Source organism: Barbatula barbatula (genome assembly GCF_947034865.1).
Source record: "Barbatula barbatula genome assembly, chromosome: 9".
NCBI classification, from domain to species: Eukaryota; Metazoa; Chordata; class Actinopteri; order Cypriniformes; family Nemacheilidae; genus Barbatula; species Barbatula barbatula.
The window spans coordinates 13,258,544-13,284,202 of NC_136772.1; the positions used below are offsets into that span (position 1 = coordinate 13,258,544).

General features: G+C 39.9%; 3 protein-coding genes across 4 annotated transcripts; all 3 read left to right on the plus strand.

The window, feature by feature from the left end:
* The first annotated feature begins 5,318 nt into the window (after window positions 1-5,318).
* LOC306898512 (gamma-crystallin M3) lies at window positions 5,319-16,199 on the plus strand. Of its 2 annotated transcripts, none has more exons than XM_079464038.1 (3): window positions 5,319-5,357; window positions 5,532-5,771; window positions 5,872-6,952. In XM_079464038.1, the coding sequence occupies exons 1-3, from the start codon at window positions 5,349-5,351 to the stop codon at window positions 6,145-6,147; spliced, it is 525 nt and encodes a 174-aa protein (XP_079320164.1). In that variant the 5' UTR covers window positions 5,319-5,348; the 3' UTR covers window positions 6,148-6,952. The 2 variants fall into 2 exon arrangements, with proteins under 2 accessions (XP_079320164.1, XP_079320165.1); XM_079464039.1 differs by lacking the exons at window positions 5,319-5,357; window positions 5,532-5,771; window positions 5,872-6,952 and adding exons at window positions 15,240-15,402; window positions 15,485-15,727; window positions 15,836-16,199.
* Window positions 7,171-9,684, plus strand: crygm5 (crystallin, gamma M5). Its single transcript, XM_079464037.1, has 3 exons — window positions 7,171-7,217; window positions 7,392-7,640; window positions 7,730-9,684. Exons 1-3 carry the CDS (start codon window positions 7,209-7,211, stop codon window positions 8,003-8,005), a joined length of 534 nt encoding a protein of 177 aa, XP_079320163.1. The 5' UTR covers window positions 7,171-7,208; the 3' UTR covers window positions 8,006-9,684.
* A 7,194-nt stretch (window positions 16,200-23,393) lies between the features above and the next one.
* On the plus strand, window positions 23,394-24,252 carry LOC306898514 (gamma-crystallin M2-like). The gene is made up of 3 exons (XM_079464041.1): window positions 23,394-23,480; window positions 23,563-23,805; window positions 23,914-24,252. Exons 1-3 carry the CDS (start codon window positions 23,475-23,477, stop codon window positions 24,184-24,186), a joined length of 522 nt encoding a protein of 173 aa, XP_079320167.1. The 5' UTR covers window positions 23,394-23,474; the 3' UTR covers window positions 24,187-24,252.
* The last annotated feature ends 1,407 nt before the right edge of the window (window positions 24,253-25,659 follow it).

Genomic DNA, 25,659 nt, shown 5'->3' on the forward strand with positions numbered 1-25,659 from the left:
TTATTAAAAATAAAGAACGAAAAAACCACAGGTACATAAGTATTCACAGCCTTTGCTCAATATTTTTTTGAAGCACCTTTGACACCAATTACAGCCTCAAGTCTTTTTGAGTAGGATGCTACAAGCTTATCAAACCTATTTTTGGGCCGTTTCTCCCATTCCTCTTTGCAAGATCTCTCAAGCTCCATCAGGTTGGATGGGGAGTGTCGGTGCACAGCCCTTTTCAGATCTCTCCAGAGATGTTCAATCGGGTTCAAGTCTGTGCTCTGGCTGGGCCACTCAAGGACATTCACAGAGTTGTCCTGTAGCCACCCCTTTGTTATCTTGGCTGTGTGCTTAGGGTCATTGTCCTGTTGGAAGATGAACCGTCGCCCCAGTCTGAGGTCCAGCGCACTCTGGAGCAGGTTTTCATCGAGGATGTCTCTGTACATTGCTGCATTCCTCTTTCCCTCGATCCTTACTAGTCTCCCAGTTCCTACCGCTGAAAAATATTCCCACAGCATGATGCTGCCACCACCATGCTTCACTGTAGGGATGTTATTGGCCAGGTGATGAGCGGTGTCTGGTTTCCTCCAGACATGACGCTTGCCATTCAGGCCAAAGAGTTCAATCTTTGTTTCATCAGACCAGAGAATTTCGTTTCTCATGGCCTGATAGTCCTTCAGGCGGGCGGTCAGCTCTAGGAAGAGTCCTGTTGGTTCCAAACTTCTTCCATTTACGGATGATGGAGGCCACTGTGCTCATTGGGACCTTCAATGCTGCAGAATTTTTTCTGTACCCTTCCCCAGACCTGTGCCTCGATACAATCCTGTCTCGGAAGTCTACAGACAATTCCTTGGACTTCAATGCTTGGTTTGTGCTCTGACATGCACTTCTTCTTTAGGGTTTTATTGGCGGTTGACAAACAACAAAATGGTGTATTACCGCCACCAACTGGTATGGTGAGAATAAAATTACTTTATTCTTTTTTCCCTTATATCCTTTTCCACAACTTTTATATTCATAGATATTGAAAAATAAGGCTATAACATTCATTTCCAGAATTGTTTTGTAAAATATCTATAAAAAATGGTATATTATATTTATTAATTACACACAGACTGATATATTTCAAATGTTTATTTCTTTAAATTTTGATGATTATAACTGACAACTAAGGAAAATCCCAAATTCAATATCTCAGAAAATATTACTTGAGACCAATACAAAGAAAGGATTTTTAGAAATCTTGGCCAACTCAAAAGTATGAACATGAAAAGTATGGGCATGTACAACACTCAATACTTAGTTGGGGCTCCTTTTGCCTTCTTGAGTGTCATAGCAAAGGCTGTGAATACTTATGTACATGTGCTTTTGTCATTTTTGTTATTTTTTATAAATTTGCAAAGATTTCAAACAAACTTCTTTCATGATGTCATTATGGGGTATTGTTTGTGAAGCACTTTGAATACTTTCTGGATGCACTGGTATTTCATTAAGGCTGTACAGAAGTTAGTATCAGGATGTGGGAAAATGAGACTGTACAGGACACAACTTTTTTTTTAAATGCAGGATCTTGTATTTTTTGTATGCTGTACTTGCATGTTTGAAAAACAATTCAACTTTTCTATTACATGACTGAAGATCACTTGTCTGTACAAGTTTGCAAAAAGGACAGATGCTTTGTTTTAGATAGATTTCAAGAAGTTTCATGTCCTGTACACATGATTATAGCCTACCTGGTGAGCAGTTTTCTGCAGGGAACCAGAGAGAGATCACCTGCAGCACGAGTACGAGGAAATACCTACTACATTTTACACCACACAGTAAGACCTGATGGAGACACTGCCAGCGCTGGTAATCAGAACTCTCCTCGGCTTAGGGTGTACTGGTAGCCCATGAAGTGTGGACACTCATACAAAACCCAGGAACCATTCTCAACTCGGATGGAGTTACAGCGGCTAAGATGGGACGACAGCTCTGGCCAGTCCATGCTGCTCTCGAAGGAAAGTCCCTTGACATTTCTGTCCTGATAAAGGAATATAGCTTAACCTGTGTAGAAGACTAAAGATTTTGAAAACAAAGTGTTTCTTACTTTTCCCATCCTGTCCATGTTTGGGGCAAACTTCATTCCTCTTTATACATGCTGTGAAAGTGCATTGAAATAGAATTATACGTTTCATATTGAACATGCCAGACTAATCATTGTTACAGTATATGAACGGCCACAGCATTTGCTTTAGCAACAGCTGATACTGCGATGGTTTATAGATTGTACCTACAGATTTATGTTGTGGCCAATGAACAGGACAGTGACCTTTTCATCCTGCAATGGCTGATTCCAGAAAATATTTATTGGGATAATTAAATTGTTTTCTAGCTGCTGATACTGGCAAAGTCAGAGCAGCACTGGCTTCTAGCCACAAGCACATATTTGATAAGGCAAACACCTGCTTTTGTCACGATAGCGTTGGTGAGACAAGTAAAACAAGAACAAGGGAATAAACATAACATTGAAACGGGAACCTAGACTCTGTAAAAGCTACTAGTAAAGCCACCTCACGGTAGGCTGCCGGCCATAAAAATAACCACAAACTTGACACATGTCCGGGCCCGGTCCTGTCTCATCAACAGTCCCGCCGCTCGTCCTTTTAAGCTCTGATCTCTGTGAGATATGCTGGACCGGTGTGTGCACAGCTGATTGCAACTATCACTCACGCCACCGGCCCCGCCTCACGGCTCTCGTCCCGCCTTCCTCAACACATGAGGGAACAAGAGGCCGGGAACAGAGAAGAGACCGGAGAGAGTATATGGCAAGCCATAAGGGCAAAAATGCCTCTCTCCACACAAAACATTCTGTTCTGTCATGATCCTGCCACTAAACCAGTGGAAACATGACATGATGCGGCAGCTTTAGAATTCATGACAGCTTAAGAATAAACAAATGGGTTTGTGTTTGTGCACACACCATTAAACTTCACTATACAACAGGTTCATTATTATTTTTACAAGGTAACTAACATTCACTGTAAAGAAAAACGTAAACAAAACAGAAATTTCCTGGCTGCTGGGGCATCAGAAATAATCCGTAAAAAATATATTTCAGATAAATTACACAAATATACTTACAAAATCTGTTAATAAAACTGTAACATTTTGTAAATGTTTAATTTATAAGACAACAAAGTATATTCCAAAGGGTATCTTTTATTAGCAAAATACAATTTTATGTATATAGCACGTGTAGCACAATGTGCATTGTTCCAAAGCAGCTTTACAGGAGAAAATAAGAAAAACTGTCAAACACAAAAAAGGTAAGACACAGCACAGTACAGTAGTGTTTGTAGAACAAGCTTAATTATTCTAGAAAATAATATCTAATAAATGCAGTCTCCCTGTGGTTTATTAGTCCAGCATAAAAAAATTCTACCTATTTTTCTGACCGTAGAGACAAAAAAATGCTAAATAATAATTGTCCTTTAATGTGTACTGTATTGTATTTTAACAAAGGTAAAAATGCTGTCATTTACTCACCCTCGCGTTCTCGGCCACCATTGACTACTGTTTGCTTTCCTACACTCTTCAAAAAATAACTGCCCCTTGGGCAGACGGATGCAGGCTCCGGCCTCTGGCAGGCGGTGGCCCCTCCTGGCTCTTCCGCCCCCTGCTCCTCCCCCTCGGGAAGACGGACTCCGGCTCCGGCCTCTGGCAGGCAGTGGCTACCCACCCACTCACTCTAGGGAGGCAGCCATCCCGCCTCGGCCCAGGTGCTTGGCGGTCTCCTCTGCTCCCGAACAACCGCTTCTGGCAGCTGCTGGCGGTCGTCTCTCATCCGCACTGCCCAAACTCTCCGTCACTGCGAGGACAATCGCCGGCGATGACTCCCCGACAGCATGTCTCTCCTTCCTCCTGGGTTTTCGGCACCAATGTAACGCAGTTCAATAAAAGGAAGGAAGGAGGCGGGAACCGGCGAACATAAAACAACTTTTAATTAAAATATAAAAATGTAAATTGACAGCCGACAGCCCCCTCATGGGCGACTGCCGGCGAGACACACAAACCATAACTAAAAGCCAGGCCTCTAAATATCCATGGACAGTACTAACCATTTTCAGAGCACAGTGCACCGAAAAGAACAAATATCAAATACTTCATAAAATTTAAATGGAGCCCTTGAAGATGATTACGGTACACTAAATTATTGCCATTTGACATTGCACAAAAAGTGAAATGGCAAAGTACTTTTTTTCTAAATGACTGGATCCAGCAGTTGTTTTGGCCCGACTCCACCAAGGTTACGTTTCCCTTGAGGAGCATGTATAGACTTTCTTGGACATTGCCTGTTATTCAAAATATCCGGACTGTGTATTAATAGAACTGTTCTGTGTTAGTCTTAATGATCACTATCAACACATTATCTCCCAGTATGGTCCTCGAAGGTGCTTTTATCTTGTGGCTCCCCTTCACCCTAAAATATTTTTGTGAGCGGGCAGTTGGCCTCAGGCTCCGTTGGCCAAGGATCCAAGCCCAACATGACAGCCTGCATGCTCTGCATCAATGGTGGCCTGCCTCTGCACAAATGTAGGCATTTTAAGTTTGTGAAAGTGAATTCTCCTATGGAGAAAATCACTTGCTGCCCAACATCTGCACTTCTGACAACGCTGGTACGTTATCTGCAAACAACCTATTCCTGAATAAGATAGCGTATATGAAATGCGCTCTGTAGAGTTTGTCCGTTTAGTGCTACTTGTAGAAACAACATGGAGAATTCCATGCAAAGGGACCCACGGTAAGGCATTTCTGTCAATAGATCCTCCCAAAAATTACAAATGTGATCAGAATATTGAGAATACATTTTTAAAGGGTGAGATACATAGTATTTACACCAAACATCAGCAAGAGATTCTGTACGATTACAATCTTTACTCTAGCAATAGAAATCAAAGCAAATTTCATGTGCATAATATTCACAAAAGAGTTCATTTTGAAATAACTATTTCATATACAAATGTCATAAACAAACAAAGAAAACCAAGCTCAAAAACTGTTTATATTTTTAAATGTTTCAAGTTTTGTATTACTTCAAAAGAATTTGGATAGAAACCATCACACTTGGTAACTTGTGCCCAACCAGATCTCCCTAGCCTCCCCCTCTCTCTCCCTATCTCTTTCTGCCTCTCTCTCTCTCTCTCTGTTTCTCTTTCATTGTAGGCTGTGATTGCACAATTTAAATTAACAGAAATCACAGACCTGCTTGTTCATCAGGTTCCAGGCTATTTGAATGACAAAACCCATTATCAGACTATAAAGTATAAAAGCCAGCAGTCAGACGCATAGTAGCTGGACAGAATCCCACTAAGACTAGAAACATGGGCAAGGTATGTATCGGTGGGATTAAACCAATAGAGTAAATGCAATGCAATTATTAATAGTGTAATTCCTATACATAGTATTAGGTTTGTGTATTTGAACGTTTGCAATACTGCAAACGTCAAATATACTTATGAACACCATATTAATATCACAATCTTTATTTGTGTATATTTTTGTAGATCATCTTTTACGAGGACAGGAACTTTCAGGGTCGCTCTTATGAGTGCAGCAGCGACTGCTCTGACATGTCTACCTACCTCAGCCGCTGTAACTCCTGCAGGGTGGAGAATGGCTGCTTTGTGGTATACGAACGTCCTAACTACATGGGGAACCAGTTCTTCATGAGGAGAGGCGAGTACGCTGATTACATGCGCATGGGAATGAGCGACGGCATCAGGTCCTGCCGCATGGTTCCTCAGGTACATACAAAATATTATTAGTAATGTAATACAAATGCTTTAAAAAAGTTGAGATGTTAAAAGCAAAGTGTTGAACGGTCGTTGGCGTTTGATTTTACAGTACAAGGGATCCTACAGAATGAGGATTTATGAGAGAGAGAACTTTGGAGGTCAGATGTACGAGCTCACTGACGACTGCGACTCCTTCATGGACCGCTACCGCATGTCCGACTGCCAGTCCTGTCACGTGATGGAGGGTCACTGGCTCATGTATGAGCAGCCCCACTACAGAGGCAGAATGATTTACTTCCGGCCTGGAGAGTACAGGAGCTTCAGGGATATGGGATATAGCAACGTCAGATTCAGTTCTGTTAGAGGAATCATGGACTTGTGTTAAAGTCACAGTCTGTGAACATAAATAATAATAATAAAAGCATTAAAAATAAAACGATCACAAGCATTTCTTTTCATTTGGATTCATTTCAATCACCATCATGATTTCCATTAGAACTGTCAAATATTTAATATTAGTATTTTAAAGAGGACTATCATCAGTATGCCTGGATCATCGGCCTGGATGTTTCCAAATGCATATTAATTTAAGAATAGTTTTTAATCAAATACTTATTAATTTGAGTTGACTAGATGTAATATTAATATATGAATTATCATTAACATGCTTTAAAAAATACGTCAATAATAGTGTTTTGGAGTCATACTGAGAGCTGTTCATGCCCAATACCTTACATTGTGGTCATACAAGATTTACTGGCATTAACACAACAGAGCCTGTTAAAAAAGGTCACAAACTGAACTCAACATAAACAATTTATTGCATTAATGTACATGTAGTATCACAATATTATGTGACTCAACTGATCTATCTTTCATATCCAGAACAGCATTAAAACTAATAAAACAAAAAATTTCTAGAAACTTGTTGCTACTTCAATAAACCTATTGTGAACTGTTTCTCTACTCTTTAGTCTCGTAAAAATAGATTATACAGATACCAGTTATCTTAAATATAAATTATTGGTCATTTATTTTGTTTACAATATAAACAAAGTTCTACGGTTACGTTTACTGTCTCAAATGACCTGAAAGAATTTAACCATAATAAACCCTCAACATAAACTCTTTGTTCAATGTACTGGTTATCCTGAAAATAAGCATATCACTGTTTTAGTATTATAAAGTGATAAACAATTTACTCAAGGTAGCGATGGAGCTGTCCACATAATGACCTACGATTGAGAAAAGTCACATCTGGCAGAGATCCAGGTGCAAACACTTCTGGTAATCACCTGTAAACTGGTTCAGAAAAAATAGGATAGCTGAGTAAGAGCTTCAAACAATGGCCTATAGATTTTTTTAGCAATCAAGTGCAGTATAAAAGCGACACATGCTGATGTTGTATGCTTGTAAAACACTGGCACTATAGAAAAAAGCTAAATCATGGGAAAGGTAAGAGATATCTACTTTATGCTCAAGAACATAGATGCTAGTCCTAAATTAATAATTGAAAGAACATTTTAGTTTGAACTAATTAACAGATTTTACTTCAACTAGATCTTGCACAGCATATATAAAAAACATGTTATATTTTTTACACAACACAACTTTTTTGATGCTTTTCAGATAATATTCTATGAGGACAGAAACTTCCAGGGTCGTAGCCATGAGATCAGTGGTGACTGCCCTGAGGTGACCTCATATCTGAGCCGCTGTTGTTCCTGTAGGGTGGAAAGCGGCTGTTTTATGGTGTATGAGCACTCAAACTTCATGGGTCACCAAATGCTGGTAAGAAGAAGAGAGTATCCCGATAACAACCAGATCATGAGCACTGACATAAGTGACTGCATCAGATCCTGCAAAATGATTCCAATGGTAAATCCAGATGCTCAATTTTTTCATTCTGTTGAAACTGATGGTGAAAATAAGAAACATATTAATACGACTTGTAATTTGCCCTTCAGCATAAAGGAACATTCCGAATAAGAATTTTTGAAAAGGATAATTTTTTTGGACAGAAGTACGAGCTGATGGATGACTGTGAATCCATCCAGGAACGCTTCAGCATGTCTGGCTGCCAGTCCTGCAATGTCACACATGGGCACTGGCTTCTGTATGAACTGCCTAATTTTGAAGGCAGAATGATATACCTCAGGCCAGGGGAGTACTATAGCTTTGGGGATATGGGTGTAGGGCCACTGAAATTTACTTCAATCAGACGCATTATGGAGTCCTGTTAAAAGTAAATACACTTCATTTGGTGAAAGAAATCATTCTGATGTATAATATTGCAAAATGAACATTCTGAAATTCAGATTGAGCTGATACTGGTACCCATGTCCCAAAGAACAATGATGAGAACAGACGTGAAATGAAAAAAGAGGAATGTGAAATATTTTTGTCATTCTTTACTTACTCCCTCCATCCACACATTCAAAATTAGTTTCTTACATAAAACACAAAATTATACATTTTGGATTTACAGGATAGATACATGTAGGAGACAAAATAACTTTGTTGTTTGTCAATATGGAATTGTACATATTCAGATTTGAATTGCTTTAAAGGGCTGGTTCAACAGTGATTTATGCATTCTGACTCCATTACAATGTTAAACATGCTGGCTTCTCATGCCTAACATTTATATAATGTATATATTTTACAATAACTTGTCAAAAAACGAGTTGGCCAAATGATGTGATGAACAAAGTTCGGGAGGAGATGGAGCATATAATTAAGCCCAGCTGATCCGAATCAACAACTACTTCTACCCTCAGCTGAAATGAGCTATCCTATAAATAAGGCAGCCATCTTACCTGCGTCATCTTATGACTTTCAACATGTCTGAGACCCCGACTTCCATTGACAAAGACAGTCACACCGTCCAGGACATTCTGGCGCTCCAGAGCATTTCGCAGCGCCCCAGCCTGGAAACAGCAGCCGGCCCGGTTCACAGCAACCAACATTGCTGCTCTACTCCCCGTCAGCGACGCCACCGTCCGCCACCGTCCGCCACCAACGATTGGTTGTTTTCGCTAATGATTCAGGCCCCGGCCTACAGATTCCCTTCCCACCCTCAAACCCACGGCCAAACTCACAGTCATTCCCCCTTCCCTCTGGCCACCGTCCTGAACCCCACCGTTAGCGTTCTTTCGGTTGAAAAAAACTTTTACACGCATCACAAAATGTACTCCCTTAAATGTGCAATCAGGGTGGCTCAGTGCCCTTACTGGGGGGTCCTGGACACTGAGCTTCACAGTTGGGTTTTCTTTACGAGTTCAAAACATTACCTGCACAGTTTGTCGCTCTGTAGCACATAGCACCATCGCTTACCCTTTGGTCACTCTTTTCAGCCCTTCATGCCCAGTCTCGCCTCCCATTATCTCCACCACCAAAAATCTAAACCTTACTGACTCTTGTCAATGATGTGAACTTGTCTTCTGAATTATGGTAAATGGTAGCCGGAAAACGGACCAAACAAAAATTTTTTGTCTATCTCTATTTTATAAGGAGATCGACCATCTCGGGGTCATCAAGATGGTTGATCTCCTTATAAAAAAAGAGATCAGAGAATTAAACTTTTCGACAAGCTCATTTTCAATGCATCCTCCTTAGTCAAAGCCAGCTCCCAAGCTTCCATGCCCATCAAAGGTATTGAGAGAGTGAAGGTTCATTCACAAACTACAGTTCACATTACTGACAGTTACTTGTAAACTCAGATGTGGCCTCATCGACAAGGCACCAAAGTACCGTTTCATATTGCTTCGTCACTTAAGACTGAACCTTGAGTAATAAAAGACACTTCTACAAAAGTCTGAACTGAACTGTTTGATATTTACCATGCAACGGAGTTTGAAAGGTATTGACTGTATGTTTATTTGGGGTGTAATAGACATGGCTCATTGAAATGTGAAATTCTCTGGTCCCTTAATTATATAGCATCAAAAGCATTATTTTAAAAGCAGGTGTTACAACCAGGCAACCCATAACTTTAGAAGTATTGACTACAGCACGGCAATTAAGCACACTTCGTACTTCCTGACATAATTGGTATCTGCATAGGTGAACATGTGAAGTAATATTCCTGTGCTCGATATCTCACCCAAGGTTCGTATAGGTTTCAGCAAGTCTTTTTTCGAACATGAAATTCTGTTAAGTAAAAACTTTTCTTAGTCCCTTATTGGGCATTATTTATGCACACGTCAACCAGCGATAGGGTGGCCATTTCCATAACACCAAAAAGGACACTTTGCGGCATTTAGTGAGGCAAGAATAACTGCATCTGGTGTATTCGCAAATACAAATACAATTTTGTCCATCATATCGATGGTATCATGATACAGTGATTCTGAAACAGCCTACTCTTTTCATTGCCAGACAATTTGATCTACAACATATCTTGATGTAGACTTTTGTGTAACAGAAGAGGCAAAAAAGTGTTTGTTGAGAGTATTTGTTTTTATTCAAGACACTCCTGTATGACTGGTGATGCGTGACTGCATGATATACTTTACAAAGCTCTGCAGCGGAGATTTTGTCATCCTGAGGTGATGTTGCAGTTTTCAATAGGAACGCCATCTGTCGGTTCGACACAACGTTGAGAGACCAACCGAAAGGGAACGTCTCGGTTACGTATGTAACCTCTGTTCCCTGATGGATGGAACGAGACGTAATATAGCGCCACTGCGCTTCACAACAACTCATAACTCAGAATCAACTTTATATACAGTATGCTTGTAGTCGCATCTGTGGGTTCCTTCATCTCCACACAAGCAGCGGACAGGTGTCTCCCAGCCAGTCTCTCTCAGCTTTGTCTGCTGACTGCTGGCATTTTAAAGCGTCTCCTCACCAAGCACTGTAACGAGGCCCAGGTGATGGTAATATGCACTTGACCTACTTACTCACCTTCATTCCTGCGCCTCTTCCCTTCGGTGCAGACTCTGCTAAACCACACCCCCCTTGCCACATTCACATCAGCATGTTGCGTCGTAACCCACCTCCACCCCAACTCCTTCCTTTTATGAGTGTATTAATTTATTTTCCCTGGATATGTAATTGTTCCTATCTTCTTCTACATTACAGTTCTATTTGTACGAGTCTCTGTGTTTGTAAACTAGTATTTTTTCCGGTTCGGGTGGGGGTCCTGAGGGGTCTAGATCCATTTCGCCAAAATAAAAATAATAGCTATTGAGTAAATCTTGCATCAATGTTTTTCTTTTATGCCATCACTTTTGTTCGTTATCTTTGACGATAGTAGTTCTAAAGAAGTAACCATACAAACGCCTATAGCAAATGGGGCAGCAGCAGTACACATATTTTGGGGGATATCTGGCCACTTATCGGCCACTTGCAATAATTATAATGGGCTAGGTGTCCACTGCTTTGAGTGGGTTCTACTTTCTTGTAGCAGCATTCCTTTGTTATTTTTGAATAAGCTAAAATATTTTTGTATAATTTCAACAGTAGTATAGCAGATCTCATCCGCCAAAATCAAGCTCATGTACATCTCATGTCTATGCCAATAAATGCTGGTTGAATTTATCACTCCGAGCTTCATCATGACTGAACTGAATATAGTTCGACTGAACTGAATATAGTTCGACTGAACTGAATATAGTTCTTGAGCAGATGTCAATGACAGTTCTTGTTTATCAGGAGTTGAAACACGAAGAGATAACAGAGTCCTTTGTATGCTTGGGAGCCACAAAGAAACAATGGGGATCAATGGGACATACTGAGGTGAGTTTAATACACAATGTAAGGGATTCAGGAATAGTTTGAGCACAATGTGAAGCAGTCTTAGATATGTTATTAATCAACAACAATAATAATTTTAATTAAATAATTTTAATGCATTGTTATTTTTTTATGTAATGTAAGATAATTTTTTTCTCGTGATTTTTTGTATGTAATGTAAGGTCTTAAACTCACACTTAGGTATGTCCAAAAACTGTCATAAAAATATTATATATATCCATGTTTTTCCACACTTTCATTGACTTAATTTTTTTCACTAGAATAGGTTTTTATCATAACTACCAAAAATTAAATTATTTTCAGTGTAGCAGTTTTAGCTGCATCTTAAAATAATGATGATCATGACCATAAGTAATGTGACTTTACCAAACAGAGTTTAAAGAAAAGGTAGCGTAAATCTAACAAAGTTTAAGTGTCGTATATGAACATTGAGCACAGAAAGCCCATCACAAGTGAATATATGTTTGTTTATTAAACTCTAGTCTACATGTAATGAAGATCGAGGAGTCGTAAATTTCCCATGGAGAAACAAAATGGCTTTACGCTCAATGATCCAGGCACTACATGAGAATTTTAACCCTTTAAATCCCAGTTTGTTTACAAGTTTGTTTAATCAAGCTCATCTTTTATCTTACATGGTGACCCTGTTGTTTTTCCCTGTTTGGATATGTTTATAATGAACTACAACATTATTTCTTATTGCACTATTATATTTTGAGCAGTGTCCGATTTTAAAATATGTCCATGTTCAAAAACCCTAATAAAATGAATATAAATATTTATTTTCCTACTTGTACTAACTTAGATCCTTTCCAGGTCATATCTACAAAAAATACGTTCATTTTCAGAGTTTAAACATGTTTTGTTTACATTATGCCACATCTACGATGCTTTTATAGTGAAAACTGAACTTCTGCACTTCTACATCCAAATGAAGCTCACCTTTTATCTCAGTTACCACAGCCGAGGAGGCTGTTTCTGAAACGTCTCGGTTACGGATGTACGTCTCGGTTACGTATGTTACCTCCGTTCCCTGATGGAGAGAACAAGACATTGTGTCGACAGAATGGGGTTTGACTTGAGAACCTATGATCTCTGACTGACTTGAAAAGGCCAATGAAAATTAGCAAATAACATTTGCATGCCGGTCCATATCTGGGTATAAAAGGGAGCCGGCCAGCTGCATTCATTCACCTTTTCTGTAAGGAGCCTGATAATCTTGTCTCGACTGCTGCAGCGGGCAGCCAGCATTGTGGCATGAAAGGACATGAAAGTTCCCTTTCTGTCGGCCTCTTGACGTTGTGTCGACATAATGGGGTTCCTATGGAAATGCAACAGTGTTGTGCCATGTCACAATCTCTATCAGATCGACGCTGACTGGCCTGGGGTTGTTAGACGTGAGTGCCAGTGCAAAACTGTAACCTTCCAGTGGAGAGGTAGGGGGTCCCAGAGCTTGAAAAAGGCCTAATTTCTCTAACTCCTGAAGCTCTGCGGGCGGTCCAACTAGAGGCGCAGTGCGAGAACTGGACACAACACGGAGAGGGCTGGGTCTTCCTCCCCAGTGGGGAGCGCCTAAAGGTTCATCACCTGGTCCCAAAAGGGAGTGATGGGAACTTTGGGCACATAGCCGGGCCGGGTCCAAGGATAATGTGAGAGTGTGTGGGTCTGAACTCTAGGCTAAGAATAATTGTAGGTCCACTAACCTCTTGATTAAGGCGAGCGCTACAAGGAGAATCGTCTTCATCGAGAGATGAGAAAGAGCGGCGTCTCCCAGGGCTCAAAAGGTTTTTTTTAAGATTAAGGTCCAAGGATGGTACGGACGAGAGATCTGTGCCGAGGGGGGCCTCGGTCAGGGATTACCATAGCTGGCAATGGGTGGTGTCCAGAGAGGCAAACAGGTCAACCTGCTCCTAACCAAACTGCTCCCAAAGGGGCTGAAAAGGTATTCCACCTGCTGCTGACGACTCCAAAGGAGGAGGCATTGGGCGAGTTGCGACACCTGCCATGAGTGTACGCCACCCTGGCGATTGATGTACGCTACGTACCGTGATGTACACCTTTCAGTGGCGGTGCACCTTTTCCTGCATGACGCTTGGCCAAGTCTTCACTCGTCCACTTCAACGCCTTGGCTTGCAGCAGTAAGCCTATGACACAAGTGTCCAAGAATTTAAATGCCACGTAAGGGAGCCTTGGTCCCTTAGCCCCCCTCCATGTCGAGGCAAGTTAGAGCGACAGAGTTTGTTTGAGATTAATGCGGCGAAAATGGGGCATTCCAGGTCTTGGTGAGCTCCTCATGCACCTACAGAAAAAAGGGAATGGGGCGGAACGCGGTTTACACCAGGGAGTCTTCAGCGTCCGATGCCAGCAAGTCGCCATCCGATGCTGCGACGAAAATCTCATCCTCATCATGCACCCGTGTGAGTCTGCTAATGGTTGGTCGACCACTACCCATCGGAAACGGGTTTGGTGAGCGTGTCGGGGCATGGGCGGTCCACGGCTGTCCCCACATCACTGCTCGTTTGTTAGCCGGAAGCAGATGATCTTGTGGCTGCGTCCCGAAGAACACAGCGAACCGTGACTGCAACACCTTGATCGGCATATGTTCGCAGTGCGGGCCAAGTTCATTGGCCTTTTAAAAGAACAATCAGAGATGATAGGTTCTTAAGTCAAACCCCTCTCTTTCAACGTTGAGAGACAGACAGAAAGGGAACCCATGTTCCTGATACCTCTGAGACTGTCAACAAGGCCTGTCCCAAACTTCCACTCAGCCTCAATCTCCCAGAACCTCCAGCTGTTAGGGTTGTAACATCAGGATGGAAGATTTCAGCCAAGATGGCTGCCCCTGATTTCCATATGTCCTTTGCAACAGCCAGGATGCCTGCCCTTGAGTTCCCTATGCCCCTTGCCACAGTCAAGATGACTGTCATTGAGTTCCCCATGCCCCTTACCACACTCAAGAAAGCTGCCCTTTAGTTTATTGAGCCCATGTCACAGCCAGGATGGCTGCCCTTGAGTTCCCTATGCACCTTGCCACAGGCAAAATGGCTGCCCCTGATTTCTGTGTGCTCTTGGTCAGAGCCAAGATGGTTGCTTGCTGTGCCCCTGACCACAGCCAAAATGATTGCCACCTAGTTCTCTGTGTTCCCTGCCTTAGTCAGGAGGGCATCCTTGCATCTTAATCTTGGAATATTTACCTGCGGACATTTACCTATTGCCTGTTTGGATTATTTTTACCTATGGACATTTACCTGTTGCCTGTTTACTGTTCGGATTATAATGATTTTTATGTCTTTACACCAGTCTGGTCGCTGTTTGTGCTAATCTTGCTGGATGATATGACAGATTTTCAAAAAGATATGAAAGCATATTATGTATAAAAGTGTTTAATCGCTTTCCGAGACCTTAAAAATGGAAAGAAAACAAAGTTGTAAAATGTGTGTCCGCATGCTAGAATCTACATCTATTAACTATATAACTTCAATTTCTAAATCCATTAAAAAATCATACAAAATTAAGATTATATAATAGCATGAGTGTAAATAAATAACCATTAAAAAGACCATGTAATCATTTTAATTGAAAGCATGCAAAATGGTCATCATTTTTTCATTAAAAGATTAAATCAGTAAAATATTCCCACAGGAAAAAGGTCAAAGGATTTCTGAGGCACAATTGACAGGAAAATTACAAAAGAATGTAAGTCCTATGATTGCCTCTATTCCAACATGCACTGTCAGGAACTGACTAACAATAGAGGCTGTGTGGTCTTTAGCCTGGGTCTAGTATAAAGGTACGAGTGACAGCAGTCAGCCAACAACCAGAATCAGCTTCAGCTTCTCCTTTGTGGAACTACTGACGATCAACCAACACAAACATGAAGGTAAACTTTATTCACAACAATTTCACACTTTGATTTTGGCATTTTTCACTTTATTCACCAAGAGATTTACTCTCATTTTCAGGTCACCTTTTATGAAGAGAGGAACTTCCAGGGTCGCTCTTATGAGTGCATGGGCGACTGTTCTGACATGTCCTCCTACCTGAGCCGCTGTCACTCCTGTAGAGTGGAGAGGGGATGCTGGATGATGTATGATCATCCCAACTACATGGGAAACCAGTATTTCTTTAAGAGGGGCGAGTATGCTGACTACATGTCTATGTTTGAAATGAGCAACTGCATCAGATCCTGCCGTATGATCCCCATGGTAAGTTCCATCCTTAAAAAAACTACTTTGGGGAATTACGAAAAAGTTTCGATACACAAAAAAATTACCCGATAAGTTCAAACGTAATGGACTCTTCTTTTAATACAGCACAGGGGATCCTACAGAATGAAGATCTATGAGAGGGAGAACTTTGGAGGTCAGATGCACGAGCTGATGGACGACTGTGACTCCAGCATGGACCGCTACCGCATGTCTCACTGCCAGTCCTGTCATGTGATGGACGGTCACTGGCTCATGTATGAGCAGCCCCACTACAGAGGAAGAATGTCGTACTTCAGGCCTGGAGAGTACAGGAGCTTTAGTAATATGGGTGGCATGAGATTCATGAGCATGAGGCGTATCATGGATTCCTGGTATTAGTGTTTCAATAAAATAATTTCTCTAAAAAATTCATCAATGTGTCCTAAAAATGAATATATAATCCACAAAAATAATAAATCAATTTATATCTAATAGTAGTAAAACTATTTTAAAATCAACACTTCACAATACCTAAATAGGAGTGTTCAATACAATAGAGTTTTACAAAATAGATTTGTTTTCTACTTTATATAATCACTTATATTATCAATAATTAAATATATATACAGTATATATAGTTTATATATATATATATATATATATATATATATATATATTATAGGTATGATATACATATCTTGTTTTAAGAACAATTAAGGTTATTCAACTTGAAGTTGTAGAAACAAAGTTGTCCAATTTGCGTGGAATGTGGTTCGTAGCATCTAGTGAAACTCCTGACAATTTTCTTTTGTATTTAATACAAATTTCAACAAATTGCTACATTTAAGCTTCATGTATTGTAGATTAAGTCATTCTCAATAGGCGGACAGCGGTCCGGATCCAGACCTTTGCTTCGTTCCTTCCGGACCAAGATACATGGCCTATTATTTTTTAAGTTAAAACTAATGCAAAAACAATAAAGGTTAATCCAAACTGCTCAGAACAAATTCCAAGGTGGTGAAAAGTTGACTTGTTTCCTAATTTTTCTGGCTGTGAATGGACTGAAACAACATTCCGGCTGTTATTACCCAGAAGATTTAAATTAATTTGCTTGGGATAGAGAACTTTTTAGTTTGGAGATTGTGACACATCTATTTCTCTTATGCTCTGCCTTCATTTGTTTGACTGCTGAGACACAATATGTTCAGTCATCTGACTTTGCCATTAAATTGCGGCTTCAATTTGCGTTAAACTTAGTTGTGGGAGGAGGGGTTTTAAAAATTGACTGTGTTGAAAGCAAAATACTTAAAATGCTCCTAGGTAAAAGAGGAAAGTTTCATACTGTTTCATCCAACACATATTACAATATGGGTATGTCAGTTCTTTTCACCAGGAGAGCTTAATATAATAGTGTTACTCAACAGCAGGCAGCATTCCAGAAACATTTAGCTTTTTAAATTAACTGAGAGATTGTATCTGTGATATTCAGGCATTCCTGTAGATAATCTGCTAGAGTGCTGTGTTAGCCGTGTAAATATCATAGATAAATTGTATTCCTTGAATTATATACACTTTATGTTTTAGATGAAAGCACCTACACAGTTTTTGGTAACAACTGTATTTTACAGTGCCTGTGTTACAGTGTAATTATATATTTAAGTACTGAGTAATCAAAATTAACTACTACTATACTATAGTATATATATGTACTTACTATAGGGTTGGAATTAGGTTTTGGTTCAGGGAAATGTAATTATGAATAATTTATAGTACATACTACAGTAAATACATATAATGTATTACAAGGGCACCATATAATAAAGTGTTACCCAGTTGTTTTTAGTTTTTATAGTTTTATATAATTTATATAGTGTTATTCACAATGTGCATTGTTCCAAAGGAGCTTTACAGGTGAAAATTAGAAAAACACAGAAAAGGTATAAACATAGCGCATGGTGTTTATAGAGCAAGCACGATCATTTTAATACATAATATCTAATAAGAGCAGTCTCCTGGTGTCATGAACAGCTCCGGGACAGGTAGGTTAGATCCAAATGCAGCTTTATTCAAAGAGAATGGTCAAACAGGCAGCGATCAACAACAGCGTCAGGGGTGTCAAGGGATATCCAAAATCATAAACAGGAACAGGCAGAGGTCGAGGCAGGCAGCAGAGAATCACGGTCAAATCAACAGTCCAAGATAATGCACAGAAGGAATAAACACAGGGAAATCGCTCAGAAATGTCAGACAGGCTAAACAAGACTTCGCAAAGAATGGGTGTGTGGAAGTGGTATATATGTGTATGTGAATGATCTGCAGGTGTGTGTGCAATCAGTGCTGATGAGTCCGGGTAGTGAGTTATGGGAAATGTAGTGTGTGAATGAATGATAAGTTTGATGTGGAGTGCCCTCTAGTGGTCCTCAAGGGCACTCCAGCTGGTGACCGTTACACCTGGTGAGCAAGCCAACACGGCCCTGTGGCGAGGATCCCAAACTCCAACGATAAATAAATGGAGAACAAAATCTTGGGAGAAACCAGTCTCAGTCGGGAGGGCAGGTCCCCTCTGACGTGTCAAAGCTGCACTCAGTGACTTTGATTAAGCATTACTGAGAAAATATTCATGAAAAATAGGGAGAGTTTATAAATTGTGATTTAGGAAATTTCATTTATTGAAACTGTAAACTCTAATTTTGTCTTATTTTGTAATCGATACGAGACAACAGAGGAATGTTATAAGCAGGGAAAATAGTAATGGCATAAGGTAACTAAGTGCAGCTATAACTTCAAACTGCTGTCATGTGATGTAAGTTAACCATTAAATACTAAGTATTGTTAGTTAAGCATTAATGTGTCAAGTGGTCTGTTTTAGCTCTTGGTTGGGGATGGAATTGCCTGAGCTGGAGCTGGGATGATATGATCAGTCAGTCAGCAGGCTCTCGCAGGAGGATGGCACGGGATGTTAAGCTCGAGTTTGTGTAATCTCTAGGATGAGCATTTGACGGTCGTCTTGAGAAAATAGTGCCCATGTTGCTGGTCATGTCATCGAGCGATTCTGTATTTATTGGTATGAATATTAAAGGAGTCTGATCTGGCAAGTTCTTTGTGAAACTATCTTAAGCAGTCGAAGTTGTTCTACCCTGTCGATAACGTGCTATCGTGCTGCTGGGGTGCAGGCCGTCGGGGCGGAAAAGCCTAGGTCACCCCCAGAAAAAATCCCAATTATAAACAAAGAGCAGCTTCTGTTCAATACAGTTTGACATTGACCATTGATTAAGTGCTTGATTAAGCACAAATAGTCTACTGAACCTTTCATTCCTTCGTCGGTAGGTAGGAAGCGACCCAGATAGCGCCGTGGGTGATGCGTTGCACACCGTCTCAATCAGACTCCTGAAGTCCCTCTTCAGGATCTCCGACTGCCGCATCCTAACGTTGTTTACCCCCATGTGCAGCACGACTAGCTTCACGTTGTCCTTCAGGATCGCAGCTACCTGCGCAGTGACATCAAGAACACAGGCACTGGGAAAACAGTGAGTTCGCACCATAAATTTAGTGGAGGAAGCACGTACGTTCCGGACGATTGAGTCTCCGATGACCACAGCATTGAATTCAGTGGGTGAGTACAATCTGCAAGAATAGCTTTAGCTTTCTGTAGAACACATTTTTTCAAAACTATCTAATAGCCCAGTCTGTTTAAAGCAAGTAACCTTACTATCTTGGTTAACAATGCCATTTAATGAATTTCGGCGCTTAACATTTACATTACCATACCAACAGCATATAGAAAAACAAAGTGACAATTCAATTTAAGATTTATAATACATGGTCATAAGAGTCCTACTAATATTAAAGGTAGAGAGCCTCCGAAGACAGTATAACCATTGCTGGCCTTTCCTACATACTGCTTCAGCATGAGTATCAAAACGCAACTTGTTATCAATGATAAGCCCAAGGTACTTGTAACTGCTAGCCCATTTCATCATTTGACTATTTACTATGGGTAGTTGAGGAGACGAGGGACTAGTTCTAAAATCAATTACCATATCTGTGGCTTTCTTAATGTTTACTTGCAAAAAAGCACTCTCACACCATGTCAGAAAATCACTCACCACTGAACCATTCTCATCCTTGTTCAACAAACTAACAATTACAGTATCATCAGCAAATGTAAAAATAAATCTATCTATGTGTCTACTTACACAATCATTAGTATATTGAATGTAGAGCAAGGGGTGAGAGGACAAATCCCTGAGGAGAGCCTGTGGATGAGGAAAGGCTGTCTGAAACTGTACTATTTACTCTCACCCTCTGCCTTCTATCACTTAAAAAAATCTATTAACTACCCCACCAACTTAATTTCTAATTTAAACTATGATATTAATATCTTTATTATAACATGAGGCTGAATAGTATTAAAAGCTGATGAGAATTCTACAAAGAGCAATCTAACATAGGTTTTTGATCCCTCCAGATGTTTCATTATCATATTTTACAAGGTGGAAGAGGCATCCTCAACTCCTCTTTTAGCCTGATAAGCAAACTGCAATGGATCTAAAAGACTGAGTCTTCAATATAAGTTCATCCCTGACAAATTTTCAAAGCTTTTCATCCCCGATGATGTCAAGACGACAGGTCTAAAGTTAGGATAATTTGTCTTCCCTACAGGCACAACTATGGCTTCTTTCCACAATTTAGGGATTTTTTAGGAGATGAATCGACTGTTTGAACATGTTAAAAAAGACAGGACCCAATTGATCCGCACATGTCTTTGGTAGACGTACCCCAATCATATCTGGTCCAGGTGCTTTCCCGACCTTACTCATTTTAAAAACAGACATAACATCCTCCTGATTAAAAAAACTATCTACACTCCATCTACACATTTAGTGTAGTAATCTACATCAACTTTAGTGTCATTACACATATACAAGTACAGTGTAGCGAAATGTAGTTTAGGTCTAACCAGAAGTGCAAATAGCAAGTGCAGGATATATAGTGAATAAATACAGAATACAATATTGAGAAAATATTAAACAGTGGGTATGGACTATGAAAATATTTTACAGTAGGTATGTACTATTAACAATATATACAGATGGCTATATACTATGAACATTAATGTACAGGTGGCTATGAACAGATAATAATTTAGACTAAACAATAGTGCAAGTGACTTAAGTGTGCATAAATTATAGACATTAGCTATTAAAGTTGCAGTGCAGTAGATGAGTTATGCAGCTATTAAAGGTACGGTGCAGTATATGAGTTAATGTAGTTAACAAGTTGCAGTCCATAAGATGAGTAAATACAGTTAATAAGGTTACAGTGCATTAGATTAGTTAATGCCGTTATTGAAGTTACAGTGCAATAGATGAGTAGATGCAGTTAATAAGGTTTATGTAAAGTTAAGGTTACAGTGCAGTAGATAAGTTAGTGCAGTTATTGAAGTTACAGTGCAGTAGATGATTTAATGCAATTATGAAAGTGGTCCATTAGTGCAAATGAGCATTCAGTATAATATTTCAGATGTGCAAGTGAGCAGAATAGAGTGCAAATGATGCTGTGTGTGTGTAAACAGTCCAGTAGAGCAGATAACATGACGTACTGGTGTGTACAGTTCAGTCATGGATGGCAGCCCTGTAGTGCAATGTAAACAATGTTATAGCAGCATTGAGAGGTGGTGGAATCAGTGGGGGGCAGAGTTCAATAATGAAACAGCTCTGGGAAAAAACCTGTTTCTTAGTCTGCTGGTTCTTGTCCGGAGGCACCGGAAGCGCCTACCGGAAGGCAGGAGAGTAAACAGTCTATGAGCGGGGTGAGAGGAGTCCTTGAGAATGCTGCGAGCTCGACGCAGACAGCGTTTCTTCTGGATGTCCTCAATGGGTGAAAGTGTAGTCCCTGTGATGCGCTGGGCTGTTTTCACCACCCGCTGCAGTGCCTTGAGCTCAGCAACAGAACAGTTCCTGTACCAGACTGTGACACTGTTGGTCAGGAAGCTCTCTATCGTGCAGCGATAGGAGTTGACCAGGATTTCTTCTGGTCTTCAAGATCCCCCTCTACTTTTTCCTTGTACTTATTTTTGGCTAAACCAACTTCACACTTTATTTGTTTTTGCAGGTCATGCTTCCTTCCCAAGTCACCAGCATGAAATGCCTTATTTCTTTCAATCATAGGGGACTTTGTGGATTTAGATATCCATGGATTTGTACCAACAAATGTTCTAACTAAAACAGTTTTTGAGGGATCAACATATCCTCACAAACAATTATATAACTTTTTACAACATGAGTTAATTAATCAATATCAGAACAGGAGTTTTCAAAAACCTCCCAATCATTGCAAAGCTAAAGATGAATCTGCAGTCCATTTCCTGATATATTTGTTTTCAACATTAAACTGTTTTATACACAGGAATTAAAAACACCGTATTATGATCAGATAGTCCCTAGGGTGGATTACAGCTGGATTTGTATGCACCTCTGTCAGAACCATAACACAAGTCCAACATCTTTTTATATCACATTGCAAACGTGACATACTGTTGGAAATTCCGTAGGGAATCTTTCAAAGAGCAATGATTAAAATCTTCCATGATCGAATTAGAAGCATCAGGGAAAACATTCTGCAGTTTAGAAACAACAAGTTCTAGAGTCTGCGTCACTTTAGCCTCATCTGCTTTAGGATGAATATACACCACCGTAACAAAAATTTGGGGGAATTCTCAAGGTAAGTAGAATGGCCGTAATGATACAGAAAGCAATTCAATGACTGGTGTGCACAACGTCTCGTTTACGATTTCTGAATTGCACCACCTTTTATTAATGTATAAACAAACACTGCCTCATTGCCTTTTACCTATGATTACCAAATCTCAATCCGTTCGCAGAGGATTCCCAAAGCTGTCGTTAGTTAAGGCAGAGTCGCCATCTTGAGCGGTTTCCCATGGATGGATGGTTTCTCATAGGTCTCCTCTGTTCCGTTTCAGCCAAGAGGCCATTCCTTTGTCCCCTATTCTCCGTAACATAGCCAATATGGCTGCCCCTGAGGTTCCTATGCCCTTTGCAACAGCCAGGATGCCTGCCCTTAAATTTCTTGTGCCCTTGTCATGGCCAGGATGGCTGCCCTTGAGTTCCCTGTGCCCCTTACCACAGCAAAAAAATTATTGCCACTGAGTTATCTGCCTTGCCCAAAATGGCCTCCCCAGAGTTCTCTGTGTTCCCTACCTTGGTCAGGATGGCAGCCTCGGATCTTCCCTGGCTCCCAGTTCCACACTAGCCCCTGACACCACTGGCTGCTTCCTGGTTCTAAGCTCTGCTGAGGTTCCTGAGCTGTGTGTCCGCTAGAATCTACTTCTATTAACTACTGTATATTAACTCAATTTCTAAATCCATAAAAATAATACAAAATTAAGATTATGTAATAGCATGACTGTAAAAAAATAAGCATTAAAAATAACATTTATTAATTTTCATTGAAAAAACACAAAGTTGTCTTAATTTTGTTGGGCAATACTAATCTGTAAAATATTCCCACAGGACAAGGGTCAAAGGTTTTCTGAAGCACAATAGACAGGAAAATTACAAAAGAATGTAAGTCCTATGATGGCCTCTATTGCAACATGCACTGTCAGGAACTGACTAACAATAGAGGCTGTGTGGTCTTTAGCCTGGGTCTAGTATAAAGGTACGAGTGACAGCAGTCAGCAAACAACCAGAATCAGCTTTAGCTTCTCCTTTGGTGGAACTACTGAAGATCAACCAACACAAACATGAAGGTAAACTTGATTCACAACAATTTCACACTTTGATTTTTGCATATTTCACTTTATTCACCAAGAGATTTACTCTCATTTTCAGGTCACCTTCTATGAGGAGAGGAACTTCCAGGGTCGCTCTTATGAGTGCATGGGCGACTGTTCTGACATGTCCTCCTACCTGAGCCGCTGTCACTCCTGTAGAGTGGAGAGGGGATGCTGGATGATGTATGATCATCCCAATTACATGGGAAACCAGTATTTCTTTAAGAGGGGCGAGTATGCTGACTACATGTCTATGTTTGAAATGAGCAACTGCATCAGATCCTGCCGTATGATCCCCATGGTAAGTTCCATCCTTAAAAAATTACTTTGGGGAAATAAGAGAAAGTTTGCATACACAAAACAACTTACCTGAAAAGTTCAAACGCATTGGACTCTTCTTTTAATACAGCACAGGGGATCCTACAGAATGAAGATCTATGAGAAGGAGAACTTTGGAGGTCAAATGCACGAGCTGATGGACGACTGTGACTCCAGCATGGACCGCTACCGCATGTCTCACTGCCAGTCCTGTCATGTGATGGACGGTCACTGGCTCATGTATGAGCAGCCCCACTACAGAGGAAGAATGTCGTACTTCAGGCCTGGAGAGTACAGGAGCTTCAGTAATATGGGTGGCATGAGATTCATGAGCATGAGGCGTATCATGGATTCCTGGTATTAGTGTTTCAATAAAATTATTTCTCTGCAAAACTTATCAATGTGTCCTAAAAATGTATGTGTTATCCACAAAAATAATAAATCAATTTATATCAAATAATAGTAAAAATATTTTAAATTAAACACTTCACAAGACCTAAATAATAGTGTTCAATACAATACAATTTTATAAAAAAAGATTATTTATCTACTGTATATGATCAATTATATTCCCAATAATTAAATATATACACAGAATATACAGCTAATATATATATACATATATATATATATATATATGTATATATATATATATATATATATATATATATATATATATATATATACTGTTTATAAAAGAGATATAACATGTTTTAAGAAAAATTAAGGTTATTCAACCTGAAGTTCTAGAAACAAAATTCTTAACTCATACGGATTCAAAGGCACCTTATTACATCACTTTCTGTCACAAAGACTCTACCGTCAATCTTTGGAAAAGCATATTTTTCAAACTCCTATACGTGTTTGTCCAATGTGCACAGAATGTGGTAAATCTAGTGGTAATCTTGTGAAACTCCAGTGAAACTCCTGACAAATTCATTTTGTATTAAATACATAAGAATTCAACAAATAACTGCAGTTCAGCTTCATGTACAGTAGATTAAGAACAATCTACTCTGTCTATACTTTAAGGCATTACGCAATACCACTGTAATGAAGTTCCATAAAAGGGAAGGAAGGAGGCGGGATCTGGCGAGGGTATAACAAACTTTAATTAAATAAACAAACACGGAAGTAAAAGACCGGCAGCCACCTCATTAACACAAACTTAACACATGTCGGGGCCCAGTCCTCTCTCGTCATAGACTGCTGTCGCTCCTCTGTTATGCTGAATATCTTTGTGATTAGCATCGTGAAAAGAAAAATTTGAAAGGTTACATTGTCTGATTTTACATTTTCTGAATATCAAGGAGATGCCAACACTTTACACTTTTTGAACGATTGGTTGATAAATAGAAATGATCTACTTGTAATTATAAGGGTTTATCTGAAATCTTTGTCAATAATTAAGGAGTTATTCACATAATCTTTTTACAAAGTTAAATGGAATGCAAAAACACATTTACTTGTTTCCTAATTTTGCTGGCTGTTACAGATGTACGAGCTGATGGATGACTCCTGCATGGACCACTACCGCATGTCTCACTGCCAGTCCTGTCATGTGATGGATGGTCACTGGCTCATGTATGAGCAGCCCCACTACAGAAGCAGAATGTGGTGGTTCAGGCCTGGAGAATACAGGAGCTTCAGTAATATTGGTGGCATGAGATTCATGAGCATGAGACGTATCATGGAATCCTGGTATTAGTGTTCATTAAAATAAATGTCTCAATAAAATAATTTCTCACAAAAAATTGTGTAATGTTATTTTTTGCGCCATTAAATTGTTTATGCATTATTCACAGAAACATAAAAAACATTAGGCAACACATGCACA

Coding starts and splice junctions, on each gene's coding strand:
- crygm5 (XM_079464037.1), top strand. Junction 7,641..7,729: donor CCTGCAAAATGATTCCAATG/GTAAATCCAGAT, acceptor TTTGCCCTTCAG/CATAAAGGAACATTCCGAAT.
- LOC306898514 (XM_079464041.1), top strand. Junction 23,806..23,913: donor CCTGCCGTATGATCCCCATG/GTAAGTTCCATC, acceptor CTTTTAATACAG/CACAGGGGATCCTACAGAAT.
- LOC306898512 (XM_079464038.1), top strand. Junction 5,772..5,871: donor CCTGCCGCATGGTTCCTCAG/GTACATACAAAA, acceptor TTGATTTTACAG/TACAAGGGATCCTACAGAAT.